At 36.9% G+C, this 14,632-nt stretch overlaps 2 protein-coding genes across 4 annotated transcripts; both read right to left on the bottom strand.

The window, feature by feature from the left end:
- Positions 1–985: 985 nt before the first annotated feature.
- On the bottom strand, positions 986–2,723 carry LOC110770039 (uncharacterized). The gene has a single exon (XM_021974117.2). It carries the CDS (start codon positions 2,627–2,629, stop codon positions 1,433–1,435), a length of 1,197 nt encoding a protein of 398 aa, XP_021829809.2. The 5' UTR covers positions 2,630–2,723; the 3' UTR covers positions 986–1,432.
- A 2,100-nt stretch (positions 2,724–4,823) lies between these two features.
- Positions 4,824–13,359, bottom strand: LOC110770038 (Alkaline-phosphatase-like family protein). 3 transcript variants are annotated; one of them, XM_021974114.2, is made up of 17 exons: positions 13,062–13,359; positions 12,850–12,943; positions 12,482–12,526; positions 12,200–12,367; positions 12,029–12,113; positions 11,818–11,924; positions 11,368–11,448; positions 10,894–10,946; positions 10,695–10,797; positions 9,940–10,083; positions 9,635–9,731; positions 8,362–8,587; positions 8,172–8,265; positions 7,013–8,029; positions 6,336–6,428; positions 5,929–6,212; positions 4,824–5,300 (listed from the first exon to the last, which is right to left on the bottom strand). In XM_021974114.2, exons 1-17 carry the CDS (start codon positions 13,184–13,186, stop codon positions 5,168–5,170), a joined length of 2,949 nt encoding a protein of 982 aa, XP_021829806.2. In that variant the 5' UTR covers positions 13,187–13,359; the 3' UTR covers positions 4,824–5,167. The 3 variants fall into 3 exon arrangements, with proteins under 3 accessions (XP_021829806.2, XP_021829807.2, XP_021829808.2); XM_021974115.2 differs by lacking the exon at positions 13,062–13,359 and having other exon boundaries at positions 12,200–12,372; positions 12,850–12,942; XM_021974116.2 differs by lacking the exons at positions 12,482–12,526; positions 12,850–12,943; positions 13,062–13,359 and having other exon boundaries at positions 12,029–12,121; positions 12,200–12,341.
- Between the last annotated feature and the right edge of the window lie 1,273 nt (positions 13,360–14,632).

Raw genomic sequence — 14,632 nt, 5'->3', positions numbered from 1 at the left:
GTGCTTAATATAAACAGTTCTCATACATAAATCATGGCCTGTAATGGTAGAGCCCTGAGGGCACAATACAGTAGCCATAGCTACCATCAACCTGACATTGTTAACTCCATTGCTAATATTTTTCACGGACACCATCTCATATTCATAATTATGTAAACAGGCAACAACTAAAATAATTATATCATACTCAGTGTTTTAATACTTTGCAGCAAAATGCAAAGGCATCAAAACATTCATATTATACTCTAGAAGCCTATCATTGGTGGCCCTGTGAGTTGCTTAACTTGCTTTCTCTAATTGTTCTTTGATAGCACCATGAGAACTACCTGAAGGACCAGCATTTTTCCACATGAGTTTTCTCCTGTATAACATCCTCTATACAGATAACTTACAGCATTCTGCTATATGGCAAAATTCAACCTACAATTATCATTATCTTTTCCTTACTGCCTTCAACTGTTGACCATCAGCTTTAGGTCTTTCATCTCACCACCACTAAGGGCCTAAGGATAATATATGCGAAAGAGAGGAACAGTAAGAGCCTAAAGATATATCCAATATATCTTAAACAATATACTCATAAGGATGACAGAGAAGGCCTGCAATAAGAGGATGTATTAACTTAAACAATAGCTGAATAAGAATGGATACGAAGTAAGTACATTCAAGATTGTTAATGTACGAGGAAAAAGGATAGTAACTCTTACTAAAACTGCATTTCATTATTTATCACATTGCATCTCTTACCACAATATGCTGCACAATGGCTGCATCCATTCATCTTTTAGTGGCAGAGGTGAGAGGCACTTCTTCACTTTTTGAGCTGGGGTAACTTCCGTATTGCTACTTGGTTGTCAACTCATTTTAAAATTGGTATAGTCAAGATTAACAAGCTCCCGATAAACCAAATGGAAACAACTAACAGTCTAAGGATTTAAGTTGAATAATTCAGTGTGTAAAGCAATAACTCGTAAAGGTCCCAAGCAAAACAGAACATAAAAACCTTGATTGCCAATTTACCATTCACTGCAAGCATTGTTCAATCAAAGTGGGGTGAACCATTACAAGAAAGAAACTACCATCAACTATCAGGTCATTGTGCTTCAAAATCAGTCATCCTAATCTATTTATCCACAAAATTAAGCAGACTTAGAACTGAAGCTGCAAGAGATACCAGAACATCTGCTTAACTTTTCATTTTATAAGATAAAGTTGGTTAATATTACCTTAGCTAAACTATTACCTAATTTCTACTATGAGATCAAAGCACCTGGTTGATGAGTCTACCGTGTAATTCAGTCTACTTTCAACTGTGAGCCAGCCAATTACTCAAAAGCCTTGCTCCTACTTGCTAAAACCCTTCCAAAGTTAAACCATATAAAATTTTGGAACTTCCATCACCACCCTGAAATCTCTTACCTTTCCATTCCTTTCAAACCGGACTATCCCCTATACCAACATAGATATCATCTTCTCCTTCAAAAAGCTCCAGCCCATCCATTCCACTCCCACTTCCACTACCTCCCTTATCAATTCCATTTCCATCTTCAACACTCGTGTCCATTCCTTCCACTCTCTCATCACCCATCAACTCAACCCTCCTGCTTCTCATCTCATTTCCCATTATCTTCTTCGTATTCCATGCCACAGATTTCGATTTGACGCTCTTCAGACGCCTTGCTAGAGTCTTCACCCTCTTCACTGGTGTCTTCCCTTCACTCCTCAACTCTGCTCTTCCACTCCCACCTATATCAGTTCCCACAACTCCTTCACTCCCAATCTTTACCTTTTCTTCATGCATTCCCTCAAAACCCACATTACCATCCACCAAATCATCCTCAAACTCATCATTAGTATCATCACCATCATCATCATCAGAGATAACCACAACATCATTGTCTTTCTTGCCAATTACCTCTGTCTCCATCTGCTTCTTTGGGTGCATGTACTCCATTTGAAAATACCCAAAACAGAAATTGTACTGCTCCTTCCCCTGCACTATAATATCCGGTGATGGCGCCTTTATTGCCACTCCATGGAACGCTTTCCTGCAATTCTGGCATCTCAAGCAACAATCCTCATACACCTTCCCGTACTCAAACATGTAATAGCAGTACGGACAAACTGTCCAAAATGTCACTTCCACATTACACCCTTTACCATTTTCCCCCACATTTTTTTCCTTCTGCTCTCTCTGTTTTGGGGTTTCTTGCCCATTCTCAGACCCATTTGCGAAATGGGTTTTCTTGTCTTGGTCCGACAGGAAGGACCAAGCTTTCTGGACGAGCTCAAAGGCCTCCTGAGCGAAAGCGAACCCGTTCTTGCTGGGTTCCAAGAGGGTCTTGAGTTTCTCGAACTGGGTCCGGACGAGTGTCGGGTTTTCAGAGCCGGGTCGCGGTATTTGGAGAATGGAGCACCAGTCAGTTGGGTTTTGGTGATCGGCGGCTAGGAGTACGTCGGCTACGGCGAGGATTTGGTCGGCCCCGGAGTTGTGCGGGTCGGACTCTCGAGCTTTGAGAGCGAATTTGCGGCAAAAAGAGAAATCTCGGATGCTGAGATAGTGGGCTGAGAGGGTGAGAAGCTTTTGGGCTTTGGGCGAGCAGCTGCTGCTGCGTTTTGCATGAACCATTTTTGTTCTTTGTTGATCAATTTTTTGTGGTTTTTCCTCAGAATGCTGTGTTTTTGTGGGTAAGAAGAAGAGGAGTGATTTTTGTGAGGGAAGAAGAGGGGTTTTAAAGAGGGGGAATTCAGTGGACGAAAAGGGGCATGAGCTTTGGAGGAAACTTTGCTTGTTTGTGCTAGGACTTGTGAGGGTATTTTGGTCCTTTAGGAGGAATATTATATGCATTCCAGGTGGGTTCCTCCAAGGAGAGAGACGTGGCTGTTGCTTGGGGCGCAATCTTCCCCTGCTTCAGAGAACAGTGGTGCAGTCCGTGGGTTTTAATGCACAGTGGGAGAAAACAGAGATCAGATGTATGGAGGGAGGACAGGCAGAGGCTCTCAAAATTCTATTGGTGCTCCTCTTTTGATTTCTCAATCCTTTGACTGCATATGAGCCTAGTCCATCTCCTTCATTTACATATAACTTCCTTTGTATTACATAAATCATTATTGTTATATATAGTAAATAAAGAAGTTTCTTTTAAGGAGTAAATAAGTTTTGTTGCCCCAAAAAAGCAGTACATAAGTTTTGTTGCACCAAAAAAGCAGAACGTCTTTCTTTGTATGGTGGGTAATAGTAGAGTCAGGAAAGTTATTGTATGCTAATATATTAGTGATATTATTAGGTTTAAAGCCAAGGTTGAGTCAATAATAGTTAAATTAGATCATCTATATAAAGCAAAAGACAGAGAATAATTAGATCACCTAAAATATTCAAAATACCAGAAAATATCCTTGGTTAATGTAAGTGCTCGTTTGGCATTGCTTATTTGTGGTGATAAGTGATTTTTTAAAAAATTTGGGAAGCCCAGTCCGTTTGGTAAACTATGAGAAAATCACTTATTGTTAAAAATTGCTGTGAGAGAAAGCTATAAGGGAAAGCAGCTAATGAGGTGCTTTCATTTTCTGATTATGCAGGAATCAGTTTCGAAGAAGCGTTGGGTTTAATGATTATGCTGCAATTTTTTTTCTAATTATGCGGGAATCAATACCAACAACATTTTTAATAAAAAGTTTACCAAACGCCAAACTGCTTTCTCTCACAGCTGATTTCTCTAACAGCAAATTTGACAGCGATTATTTTCACAGCACAGCAATGCCAAACTGGCCCTAAATACTAAAAATTGAAATTATTAATTAAATGAGGATAATATAGTAAATTCACACTTTTTCATATTTAAAAAAAATTAAAATTAAAAGATAAATCAGATAATGAATTCTTTTTTTTATGGAACACAACTACCCATTATCTTTTTTAATTCTAAGAGGCTAGTATTTTATTAAGAAAAAAAAAATTCTGTCAAAATCTCCAGGAGAGAGAGAGCAGGATCTAAAATCTATTCATTTTAAAAATAAAAAAATAAAAACCCCAACTTTTGTGTTTACTTCAAAATCTATGACTTTTTAAGACACCTAAACTTTTGTAGAGTTCTCAAAGGTAATACTCCCATATGTTCATTAAATATGAATTTAAAGTCATAAAATCTTGTAACAGAAAAAAGTCTATTAAAATCTGAATTGAGTACAGGCATACTCCTTTTAGCAACACCCTAATTTCAGTGGCTTGCCTTTCCTGTAAGGAGACATTCTATTTTCATGTAAAAGGTTTGACACATATACAAAATTAATTCATCAAGTTAATATGGTATAATCCAATGAAAAAAGGCATTAACTTGTATTAGAAACCTCCACTCCCCTTTTAGATTAGACTATCGCTTGTATTAAAAAAAAAATTAATTAATTCATAAAAAAATAAAAAGAAACATATGTGCACATACCAAACTGTGATTGGCAGCATAAGGTGTTCCTGCTCCCATAAAATGAGGCAAGAATTTCCTGACATGGAATTGCTCTCCCATCTATTTGCCGCCTCAATGTCATGGAGGTGATAACTTTTTTTTTTGGGCAGTATCGTGCTGCCAATTAGCCTAGCGACCTCAGCTCTGAGCCACCCTAACTACTCTCCCAATTCACCCGTCATGGGAGCCATGCAGTAATACTCCCATTTCAGCAGATGGGAGCAATTCTCCCCCACTATTTTTTTTTTGGTTCAGAATTCTTCCCCATTGCTGAAAGTCACAATTTTTGTAACACCACGCTACAATGGCTTAATGCAGTTGGTAAAGAATAAGAGAAAACTAGATGATCATACACACAACATAGATCAACAATCTAGGGCTCTTCCCAAGCTTTCTTTCCTGTTTATTTTCCCAACAAATCTGCAAGAATTTAGTTCCTGTACTCCATCTCCCAAAAGACAGAGGCAAAGCTACAAAAAAGAAAGTGTACTAAATTTGTCACTGCAGCACTAAAATTCCGCAGGAAGCAACACTTTCGTCAGCACTTCTTTCTGCTGGTTTAGTTTCCTACTATATTTCTACAAAAATAATATTTTCTGGCCAAAGAGGAAAAAGTACAAACTCTTCTACAGAAACGAATGATCTGTGTGCGTTGGTTTACCACCAATGAAAATAGCCTTACTCCTCATGCCAAGCTCTATCTTAAATCACTGCTGATGGCTAAGCTCACCTTGCATCTTTCTTCTAAACCCCAGCACCAAGTATGTATATGTCACAGTTGTAGATACTACGGATACCCCAACGTAGACGCATACTGTTGTAGTACAAACATAAATGTACCTGGAGAGAAGATGCAAACCATAAGTTCCAAAGTGAGTGAAGTTAATATGAGCTGTGGACTGCCTTTAGCTATTAAAATGTCTTTCGACAACGGATGCAAGAGAAAATAATATCTACTTTAGGTGTAAACAGAAGCTTAGAAATCAGTTTTATCTTATATAATTTTCACCTATTACGATTACAATTTAGGGATTAATTATTCATTTATCTCTGTTTATGATAACTTTGTTCTAATCATTACAGTTAATTACTATGTTACTATATTTTATTATTTGGAATGCATATAAAAGTAGGTCTTATTGTAATATAGTTTCATAATTCTAGATTGACTGACGTTAATGAAGATGGATTGTAGTTTACCCTAATTTTCTCCTGCCTCTCTTCTTCAACCTCTACAATTGGTTCTCTCTTTTCTACTCTCCAGTCTGTTTTAATTTCTCACCCTGAACTAAATTCTTTGTCCTACATCTTTCCAAGGTGTTCCATAGTACAATAAATAGATTATCACAGAAGATTTCTAAAACAATCACTTAAGACTCCCTCACTCTAGACAAACACAATGCATAAGAGAGGTTTATTTCAGTCAGGAACATCAACTAATACAAGCCCTTATCTCAGTGAGACTTACTTGGGAGAAAAGACGCTCCAAACAAAAAGATGGTTCCTCATTAACAGCAATATGATGGTGTACGCTGTCAACAAAATGGAGTTCAACCCCAGTGGAACCAGACAAGGAAAGCCAAGCATTATTTTGAGGAGTTGTGTGGAATCTGAACTGAAGGGAGATGGGAGATAGCTTGTCTCCTTCACAGAGATATACATCACCATGCTAAGGATAAATAACATTGGGGAGGCGTAGGTGATCATGAACATTAAGATGCCAGAAAGTACCGTCGAGTGACTTGAGATGCCCTGGCAATGAGTAAACAATCAGAAACAAACAGAAACTTTCCAAATCTCAAAATTTCTGCAATCTGTCCCCAAAATAATGTTTTTCTTTTCTATATAAACCATGCCAGGGTAAAGAGGATGTACAATAAAAGCTCCAGCAACATCAATAGTAGCTAGAGAATTGCTGTTCCCCAGAGCAAAATGGCCAGCCATTCCCAAAAAGTAAAATGCAGCAACCTAAAAGAACAAATGCAAAATGCAGTATTAGTACCTGCAATAAATGAGGCTTAGGGAGTAAATAAAATGGGGTAATGTTCTATTGCCAGATGTCTATCATCTTATGTTGCCAAATATCTAATGTGCTATGTTGCCAGATAACTGGCTTGTTAATAACATGCCAGGCTGTCTGGCAAGATAACATTTTCCAAACAAATTAACACTGTTCATGCAGCACATCACACACTCATGCTTTCTTTTTCGAAATGATATTCTGAATCTCTTTACAATATGATACTTGAAACGAAGTGGTCTCATAGAAACAAAAAGTTACCCTTTTATTTTCCCTCTATATTCTTCACATAACATATTAAAAAGAAAAAAAAAACAACTTTCTGTACGTATGTTCTTTATCTTTCTCCAACCAAACAAGGGGCAAATCAAACCTTAAGAGACTTGAAGCCTTTCAAATTTTCATACTTCTCAATTTAAGAACGGTACGACATAATTGCTTTTATTGACTGGACCAGTCTATGATTAACACGACTTTGACACACAAGAATGAAAACAATATTAACTCAAAACAAACTGATATTGAAACTAACCTCAACCCACGGCTTATGATGCAGAGCACTGTAAGAAAAATACAACATGCTGGCAAAAATTTGCACTAGTAACAAGAGTATAGGCATTGAGTTAATTGTTTGTTGAAGCAAAAGTTGCAGAATACACCAGCAGGAGATGTATGTCCACCCTACTATATATAGAGAATCTCTTAATTTCGCCATAAGCGACTTATTTTGAACTTCATTGGGAGCAGAAGTTGACATGTACAAATCTTGATTCGAGCACATCTCAGATATTGAAAAAGGTACAAGCCACGGTAAGGCTATAACAGTTCCAAATGTGGAAGCACCCAGAGTTGCATAAATTATTTGTACCAATGTAGTCGTGCTGTAACTGGATGATGCAAACATACCATCCCAATGCTTAGTGACATGTTGCAAAACCAACAATCCAGACATAAGAAAGCTAAATCCAATCGCCAGAACAAACTTTTTGTTGGACCCAAGTAGAAAAAGAACATACAAGCTTAAGGTCATCAGTAGAAGGCATGAGACGAGCTGAATTGATTTTACATTATCAGTCCCAGACTGCTCAAGCCACTTAGAAATGTCAGGAAGATTTGTCCAATTCACGCCTCCCTGGTGCCAGCCTCTCAATATCCTTCCAGAAACAAGAACCACAAAGATGGAACTCAATCGAAAACAACTTATTTTGTTTTGTTCCTTGGATAAAGTATGGAGACCTTGAGCTCCTCCACATGGAGGACATTGTATTGCTTTACGCAATAATAACAAATTCAATGTGGAAGCCACAAAATGCCAAATGTATTGCTCTTCCTCTACCATAGAACTTGATATCATACTTACAATGAGGATCAATATAACACCTAATACAAAAGTCTCATCTAAATACCAGGTCTGCATGGCGCTCTCTAAGTCAAAGAGGTACTTCTCTCTGATGTAGACTTCTTTGCACATATTAAATAGAAGGCCTAATAATATCAGACAAGACAGGAGCATTGCAGCAATTCCGAGAGTAAGTAGGCTGACAGGTTTCTAGAAAATAAAATAATTGTCAGTGGACAAAAGTTATGCAAAAGAAACTAAGATTTACATAATGAAACAGTTTAAGACTCTCTCCATCAGAAACAATCACCATCTCTGATCATCTTTACAAGGGAGAAGAGAATATACATACATCAGTTGCGCTGCGTGATAACCACTCACTTGCAGTTCTCAGAAACTCATAGTATGCTGTAACAGCGCTGCTGTAGTCTTCCCTACTTTTAGACCTAGTTACATAATTTACACATAAAGACTGGCATTAGAGGTTTTCCTTATTGAATCTTGTGTCATGATTACGATAACAGACAGTGTCATGTATCCACCTGGGGAATTCCTTTGACATCCAGGAATTTTGGAGAAGTGCAGCATTCGTATAGAGGCAACAAAACATCTTTCCCATGCTCCCAGAGCATTTGGTTATCTTGGACTCTTGATCATCACTGAAGCCATCACATAGGTAATTTCGACATGATAAACCAGGCATTTGTGCTTGCAATAATCTAAGTAATTGCCAGGAATTTAACTCCAGTGCCTTCAGTTGTTGGTCATCTTTACTCATCAAAGACAAGGAAACAACATCAGAAATTACACACATTCAGTGGTACATGGGCTGACAGTTGATCTTGACAAGATCTAAGGCTAAGGAAAGTCATAGCAGTCAGCGACATTCAGTGCGAGAGTTATTAATTTATCTACTTATCAAAACTCATAGGTTAAAAAACAACTAGGTAATTAATATTTACCAATGAGACTAATTAATCTGACAGGAGAGGATAGATTTGTGGCTCAAACTTCCACTTGTTTCAAGTATCATTTTTTTGTATTGTCAGTTGTTCATTTCTTATGGCTGTCTTACAGGAAGGGCTTTAGCCTATGTCTAACAACTTACACCCTCCATACATCCCTTTATAATTGTATGGTAAATGCCATTACAAGAAATTAAGCTGATTTAGTGTGCATCATCAGTCAAAGATTGACATCTAAATGTCATTTAGCATAGAGAGACAACATTGGCTCAATTTAAATAGAATCCATAAAGAAAATCACCCCACCTATTTTGAATGGAGACAAATGGGTCAATGGATACCTCAAGGGAAAATGCCATTGTGGTTGATCCTCAAAATTTTGTAAAGAAGTATTTCAAGTTTATTGTGTACACATGCTTAACTTATCCACATATCATTCTTTCAACCCCTTGTACAACCAACCTAGATATAACAAAGTCCCACACATAATCACACCAGCACATAGGCATAATAATTCACAGACACACCCACACCCACACCCACACACATACGCATAGATATAAATCTATATAAAACTTATAACAAGGGATCCCATTTGATAAGAACCAAAAGGGCATGTGGGGCCAAACTAATCGGAAACCATTTAATCATCTAACTATAACCATATACAAAGACGAACACAGTATTCCCCCATAATGATTGAAATTTTTTAGGTTTTGCATGAATGACTTTTAAACAGGGATCTAAGAATTAGACGGTTTGGATAATTGGACCACATTGAGGGGTGTCCTCAACAATGCAATAGAGAGATAGAGAGAGAAAAAGAGAGGGAAGGAGGGAAGGAGCTAACCAGCCAAATACCCAAAAATTTCGGCAATTAGGACACCAACATTGTTTTTTGGAATTGGAACGCCAAATAGAAGAGCTAATGTTGGTGCAATGTCTACCTGAACCACAACAATTGCACGTGATAAATGACATTACATTTGCAGGTAAGTGATGAAGAGGAAATATATTAGTCTTAATCTTGGGGCGAAATTCTCTAGTCCAGCAAGTTAAAGTATGTCTTTGTTGTAATTTAATGGGAACTAGGAATCCCATTCAATGTAAATAATCATGGAACATTATAACCATACAATTCTATATCTTAATTACCTGATAAATGATGTTATGGGTGGACGACGAATAATCAAAGATGTCATTGTTCAGGCCAATAAAAAGGGCTAAGGAGTCAGTTTCTTCATATGAGGACCCTCCATGATTACCACTCTCAGTCATGCCATGGTCACTTACTACGACCTAGATAAGAAATTCATGATAGAGACAGATATGAGTATTATTTCAAATTTTTGAATGACTACTGACAGAACAGAAAAATAAATAAATACATAAAACACTTTATAAACCTCACAGAGAGAGAGACAATAATTATAAGGATATAGCTGTTTAGATCCACTAATATAAAGAGAGTAGTGAAAACTGGCATGGAATGTGAACTACGCATTGAAAGTCCCAATCAGAGCCAATGAGCATACATGTATTTATGTGCAACAGTTTTACACATTAACAGCTGCTTTACATGATACTACAGTGCCATAAAATGTTATCTGAAAAGACAAAACATTGTTTAGATAGAAATGCACTCTCTATTGCTTAAAGGCCTTCCTAGAAAAGCATGTTTCCTTTGGATACATTTATGCCTCAAATTCAGAACCCCTACAGCTTTAGCCCTGCATATTATAGTTAGTCTTCCGTATTTGTTTCTTTATGCGTTTTTCAAAATCGAGTGGGTAAAATGCTAGTCAGTTATTGCTCCTCAGATGAAATTCCATGATCAACAGCTGTGAATTCATGAGACATAAGTAAGAATCTACAGTCAATGAGAAGAACCAGAAAAGAGAATGACGAACCAAGAGTGTCTGTCCTTGATCATTTTTTTGATTTAGTATACTACTCATATGAATCATCTTCACCACGTCATCCATCTCTGAAAGTTTTGGAGCCATCAAGGCACTGAAATAATCAAAAACATGTCCACTTAACCCTCAAGAAATAAGATCGTTGAATCAATCAAAAGAGGTTTAAACAGAAATTAGGAAAAAGGACCACCTGTTGCGCCCACCAATATGTCCCACATGATCTAAGCCCAGATAATGAAGAATCTGACATGCAGTTTCAGTTAAAAGTGGAAAATGGAGCAATGCCTCCAAGCAGAAACCAAATTCATCATTCAAGATTTGATTATGTCCTTTTAAAACAACAGAATACAAAGTACATGATACTTTTGAATTTTCCAAAGAATAATTTTGACGATTAATCTGATGAATATATATATTCAAAGTAGATTTTTTTTTTTTTCATAATAATGAAACTATTGCTATTAAACACAGTGAAAAATTGGAACTACCCTGTAAAACCAGCTTGAAAGTAAAAATTATTAAAATGCTAGTCCATTTAACAAATTGGCAAAGTAAGAGTACAAATATTCTTTACAACAATTATCGGCAGCAGTGTTGCTAATAAGGTATACTAGGAGCCCTGGACAATCCAATATTATCTAGTAAGTTAGTAACTGAGACTAACCAGAAAATCCCAGTCATCTTTGTTAAGCTCATGACCCAGATGTCGAGAAACATTTTGATCCACTTGTACAGTATCTTTAACCTTCAGCAAGAAAGAATGCATGTTGCAAGTCAGCATATATTACAACCTCCACAATAAACCCAGATACAAAATTACCAATTTGACTTCTACAAGAATAGAGTAACATCAAACATAAGATTACTAATCAATCTGAAAAGTGAAAAATTGCATGAAAACTGGCCAACTGAAAATGGCAGTGGCCTTAACACATCAGGGTAACACAGCCAAGCCTATAAAAACAGGAAATCTTAAGACAAGCATTCACTTCGTTAGCATCCAGACACTTCAAAAGTGAAGATGTAGAAGCTTAACATCATATGCAAGCTTTGACATGTAACATGCTGATGATGTTTGACATGTAACATGCTGACGATGCACAAAGAGACTTACGAAGAAACTGCTCACTCCATCGTGCCTAATAAATAATCCTGGAAACAACTTAAGCCATGTTTCATCACCAAGCATCACCATTTTCCAACCAATCTTGAAAAACTGGTCTGTGAGGCAAAGAAGTAAACAAGTATCATGAAATTCTGGACAGTCTTAAAAAAATTTGACATAGTGAATGAATTTAACATTAAAGTATTAATTATCAACTAACCGAGAAGATTGTCATCTAACATAGCTTGTGTGTTAAAATTCAAAGCCACGTCCAGGAATCCCCCTATTGCTCCAGAAACCATAGCCTGCAATCCTATACCAAGGGGTGATGAAAAAGCAGACCTCTACAAGAATGATTGTCTACATATAAAAATATTGTGATGGAGACAACCTTCAAACGAGGCATTGTAACAGTTGGAGGTGCAGCCTTTGCATGATACCCAATTGCCATTCCATTAGCAAGCAGTGATTGAGTATATGGCATAGCTTCCATTAATGCCTTGCTTGGAGGCTTACCATCCTTGCCAAGCACAAGTTCTGCTGGAAGACCATCAATAACCTAAACTGGCATGATTGTAAAGGACAAACCAAATCTTATCCTCTAGATAACATCTTTATCGACTAACACATCAAAGAAACCGCACAGATGTTGACAGAAACAAACTAAATATACCATTAGTATTAGCCGGTCAAATGCAGGGGGCATTCCAGATAGTTCCTGCATTGCCAATAGAACAAGGAATTATGTATGTATGCATGTGTACATACACATATGCAACAACCCTGATATTGCAACATTTAAAGCCCAAACATACTATCTGGAAAAGGATTGCCCTGGAAGTCATTGAATTCCACACAAATTTTGTTGCCACATATATTAACAGTTCCGAAGCTAAATAGTGAAGAATAATTACAAATACCAAAAACCCCCCAGAGAAAGTGTGCATTTAGAGCTAGAAGACTGTCAAACTTCACAAAACTGAACTTCTAAGTAAAAATTCAAAGTTGCCAAACCAAAAGAAGCATGAAGGAAACAAGTACCTTATACAGTGACCTGAGCTGATGAGGATGCAGGTCTCTCTCGGTCTCATTTTGAATCGAATTGCACTTGGGTGCTTGAAAACTCTCCGGACCACTGCCATTGTCAGTGAAATGAACCAACTCAGACCCAAAAAATAAGTGCTTTGTTTTCTTTTGGTTGTTGATGTTTCAATTTCTATGATCCTTGGTATTATTCTAAGAAACCAGAGTACCTGTGTCCAGGTAGGGTTGGTTTGACGGGGAAGAAGCCGAAGACGAAGATGGAGAGGCCAACCATTTGAATCGCAACTCCAGCTATGGTGAAGAGCGTCAGCTTCGAGCACGTTAGCCATGGCATTTTACGAACCCTAAACCTCTATGCTGAATTGGAACTTCGAATGCTTCCCCGATGATCATATAACGAGAAATTATCAAAGGGAGCAATCAATTATGATACGATCGAAACAAATCCTAAAATTTTGGATCAAATTGGAAGTGGAACCAGAGACACTCTGATGTTATAAGTTTTTTTTATTTAAAAATAGTATTTTTTAGTTAATTTCAGATTAGTGTAGTAACTTGACCTCCAATTACAAACAAATTAAAATTAAATATTTTTTGTTGTTGGAATAATCTCATCCATTAAAATTTAATTTGAAAATAAGAAATGGAATTATACCACTAATCACGTACCAAAAAAAAATAATAAACTTTCTTCACAATTTTTTTTAGTACAAAACTTTCTTCATAAATTACAGGGATGAGATTTTTCACACACACACGCACACAACTAAGATGTCATGAGGATTCGAACTTGAGACCTCTTATATGCAAATCAAGGCTCTTTTTCAGAATTTTAATTAAAGGCATTTCACACAAAAAAAAAAAATTGTTATACTATTGAACACTAGGTAGGTACACTTACAATATTACATAACTTATTCTAATTGTCTAGCCATGTATATTATGATTTAGCCAAATTGGTCATTGTGTTTTCCAAAGTTTACAATTTATAGAAATTTTGTTATTTTTCGTTAAATGCAATTTTTATTTTTATTTTATTAGGAATCACCTTCAGACTTCTTCCTCTAACTCAACGAGTTAGGGTATATTGTGCTATGAGGGTATTTAACATTTCAAGGTTAATGACCAAGATGGTCCCCCAACTATTGCTCCAGTATCATTTTGGTCCACCAACTAAAATTTTCATTTGAACCGTCCTTCAATTCTTTGTTTTGTATCAAGATGGTTCATTCATGATAGATTTCGTCACTTCTGATCACGCGATGGCCACGTGACTGAGTTTTGAAGGGTATATGCGACTTTTTGAGAAGCTATATCGTTCAGAAGCAAAATACCTACAGTTTGGTGGATGTTTCTCTCATTTTAGGCGATTACCATGGACTGAAAGGGTTTGATTTTGGGAATTGTTGAATTGGTCGATGCTGTAGTAGTGTGTGAGTCGTTGAATTGGTGAAGTTAGTGTGTAATTTCAATGTTAATTTTGGAGTTCGAATTTGGGAGTTTGGGTTAGGGTTTGATTTTGGGGATTTTGGGAAATTCACTACTTGTTGATAATGAAGTTCAAATTCCGTTCGGGTGGAAAGACTCCCAAATACAGTAAAGGCTTCTGTAATGCATTTTATGTTTTTTTTTTTTTTTTTGGAAATGGATGAGTTGTCCTTGTCTGGAAGTACGGTTTCTTTATGCGTAAAAGATTCCTTTTTCTGTGTTTGTGTTCAGCTTTTTGGTTGTTTTATGTATAAGGGTAAAGGAATCGTTTTCCTGTAAGTGGATTTGGCTT

The sequence above is a fragment of the Prunus avium genome, chromosome 6 (genome assembly GCF_965620075.1).
Source record: "Prunus avium chromosome 6, drPruAviu1.hap1.1, whole genome shotgun sequence".
Lineage (NCBI taxonomy): Eukaryota > Viridiplantae > Streptophyta > Magnoliopsida > Rosales > Rosaceae > Prunus > Prunus avium.
Note: the sequence above shows the minus strand (reverse complement) of the source record. Positions and strands in the feature narration are given on the sequence as shown.

Bases quoted from the DNA above. Each gene is read 5' to 3' on its own strand.
- LOC110770039 (XM_021974117.2), bottom strand. From the start codon at position 2,629: ATGGTTCATGCAAAACGCAGCAGCAGCTGCTCGCCCAAAGCCCAAAAG.
- LOC110770038 (XM_021974114.2), bottom strand. From the start codon at position 13,186: ATGCCATGGCTAACGTGCTCGAAGCTGACGCTCTTCACCATAGCTGGA. The intron at 12,944-13,061 runs GTACTCTGGTTT...TGACAATGGCAG, and splicing joins CCAACCCTACCTGGACACAG to TGGTCCGGAGAGTTTTCAAG. The intron at 10,947-11,367 runs GTTAGTCTCAGT...ACTGCATGTCAG, and splicing joins AAGATGACTGGGATTTTCTG to ATTCTTCATTATCTGGGCTT.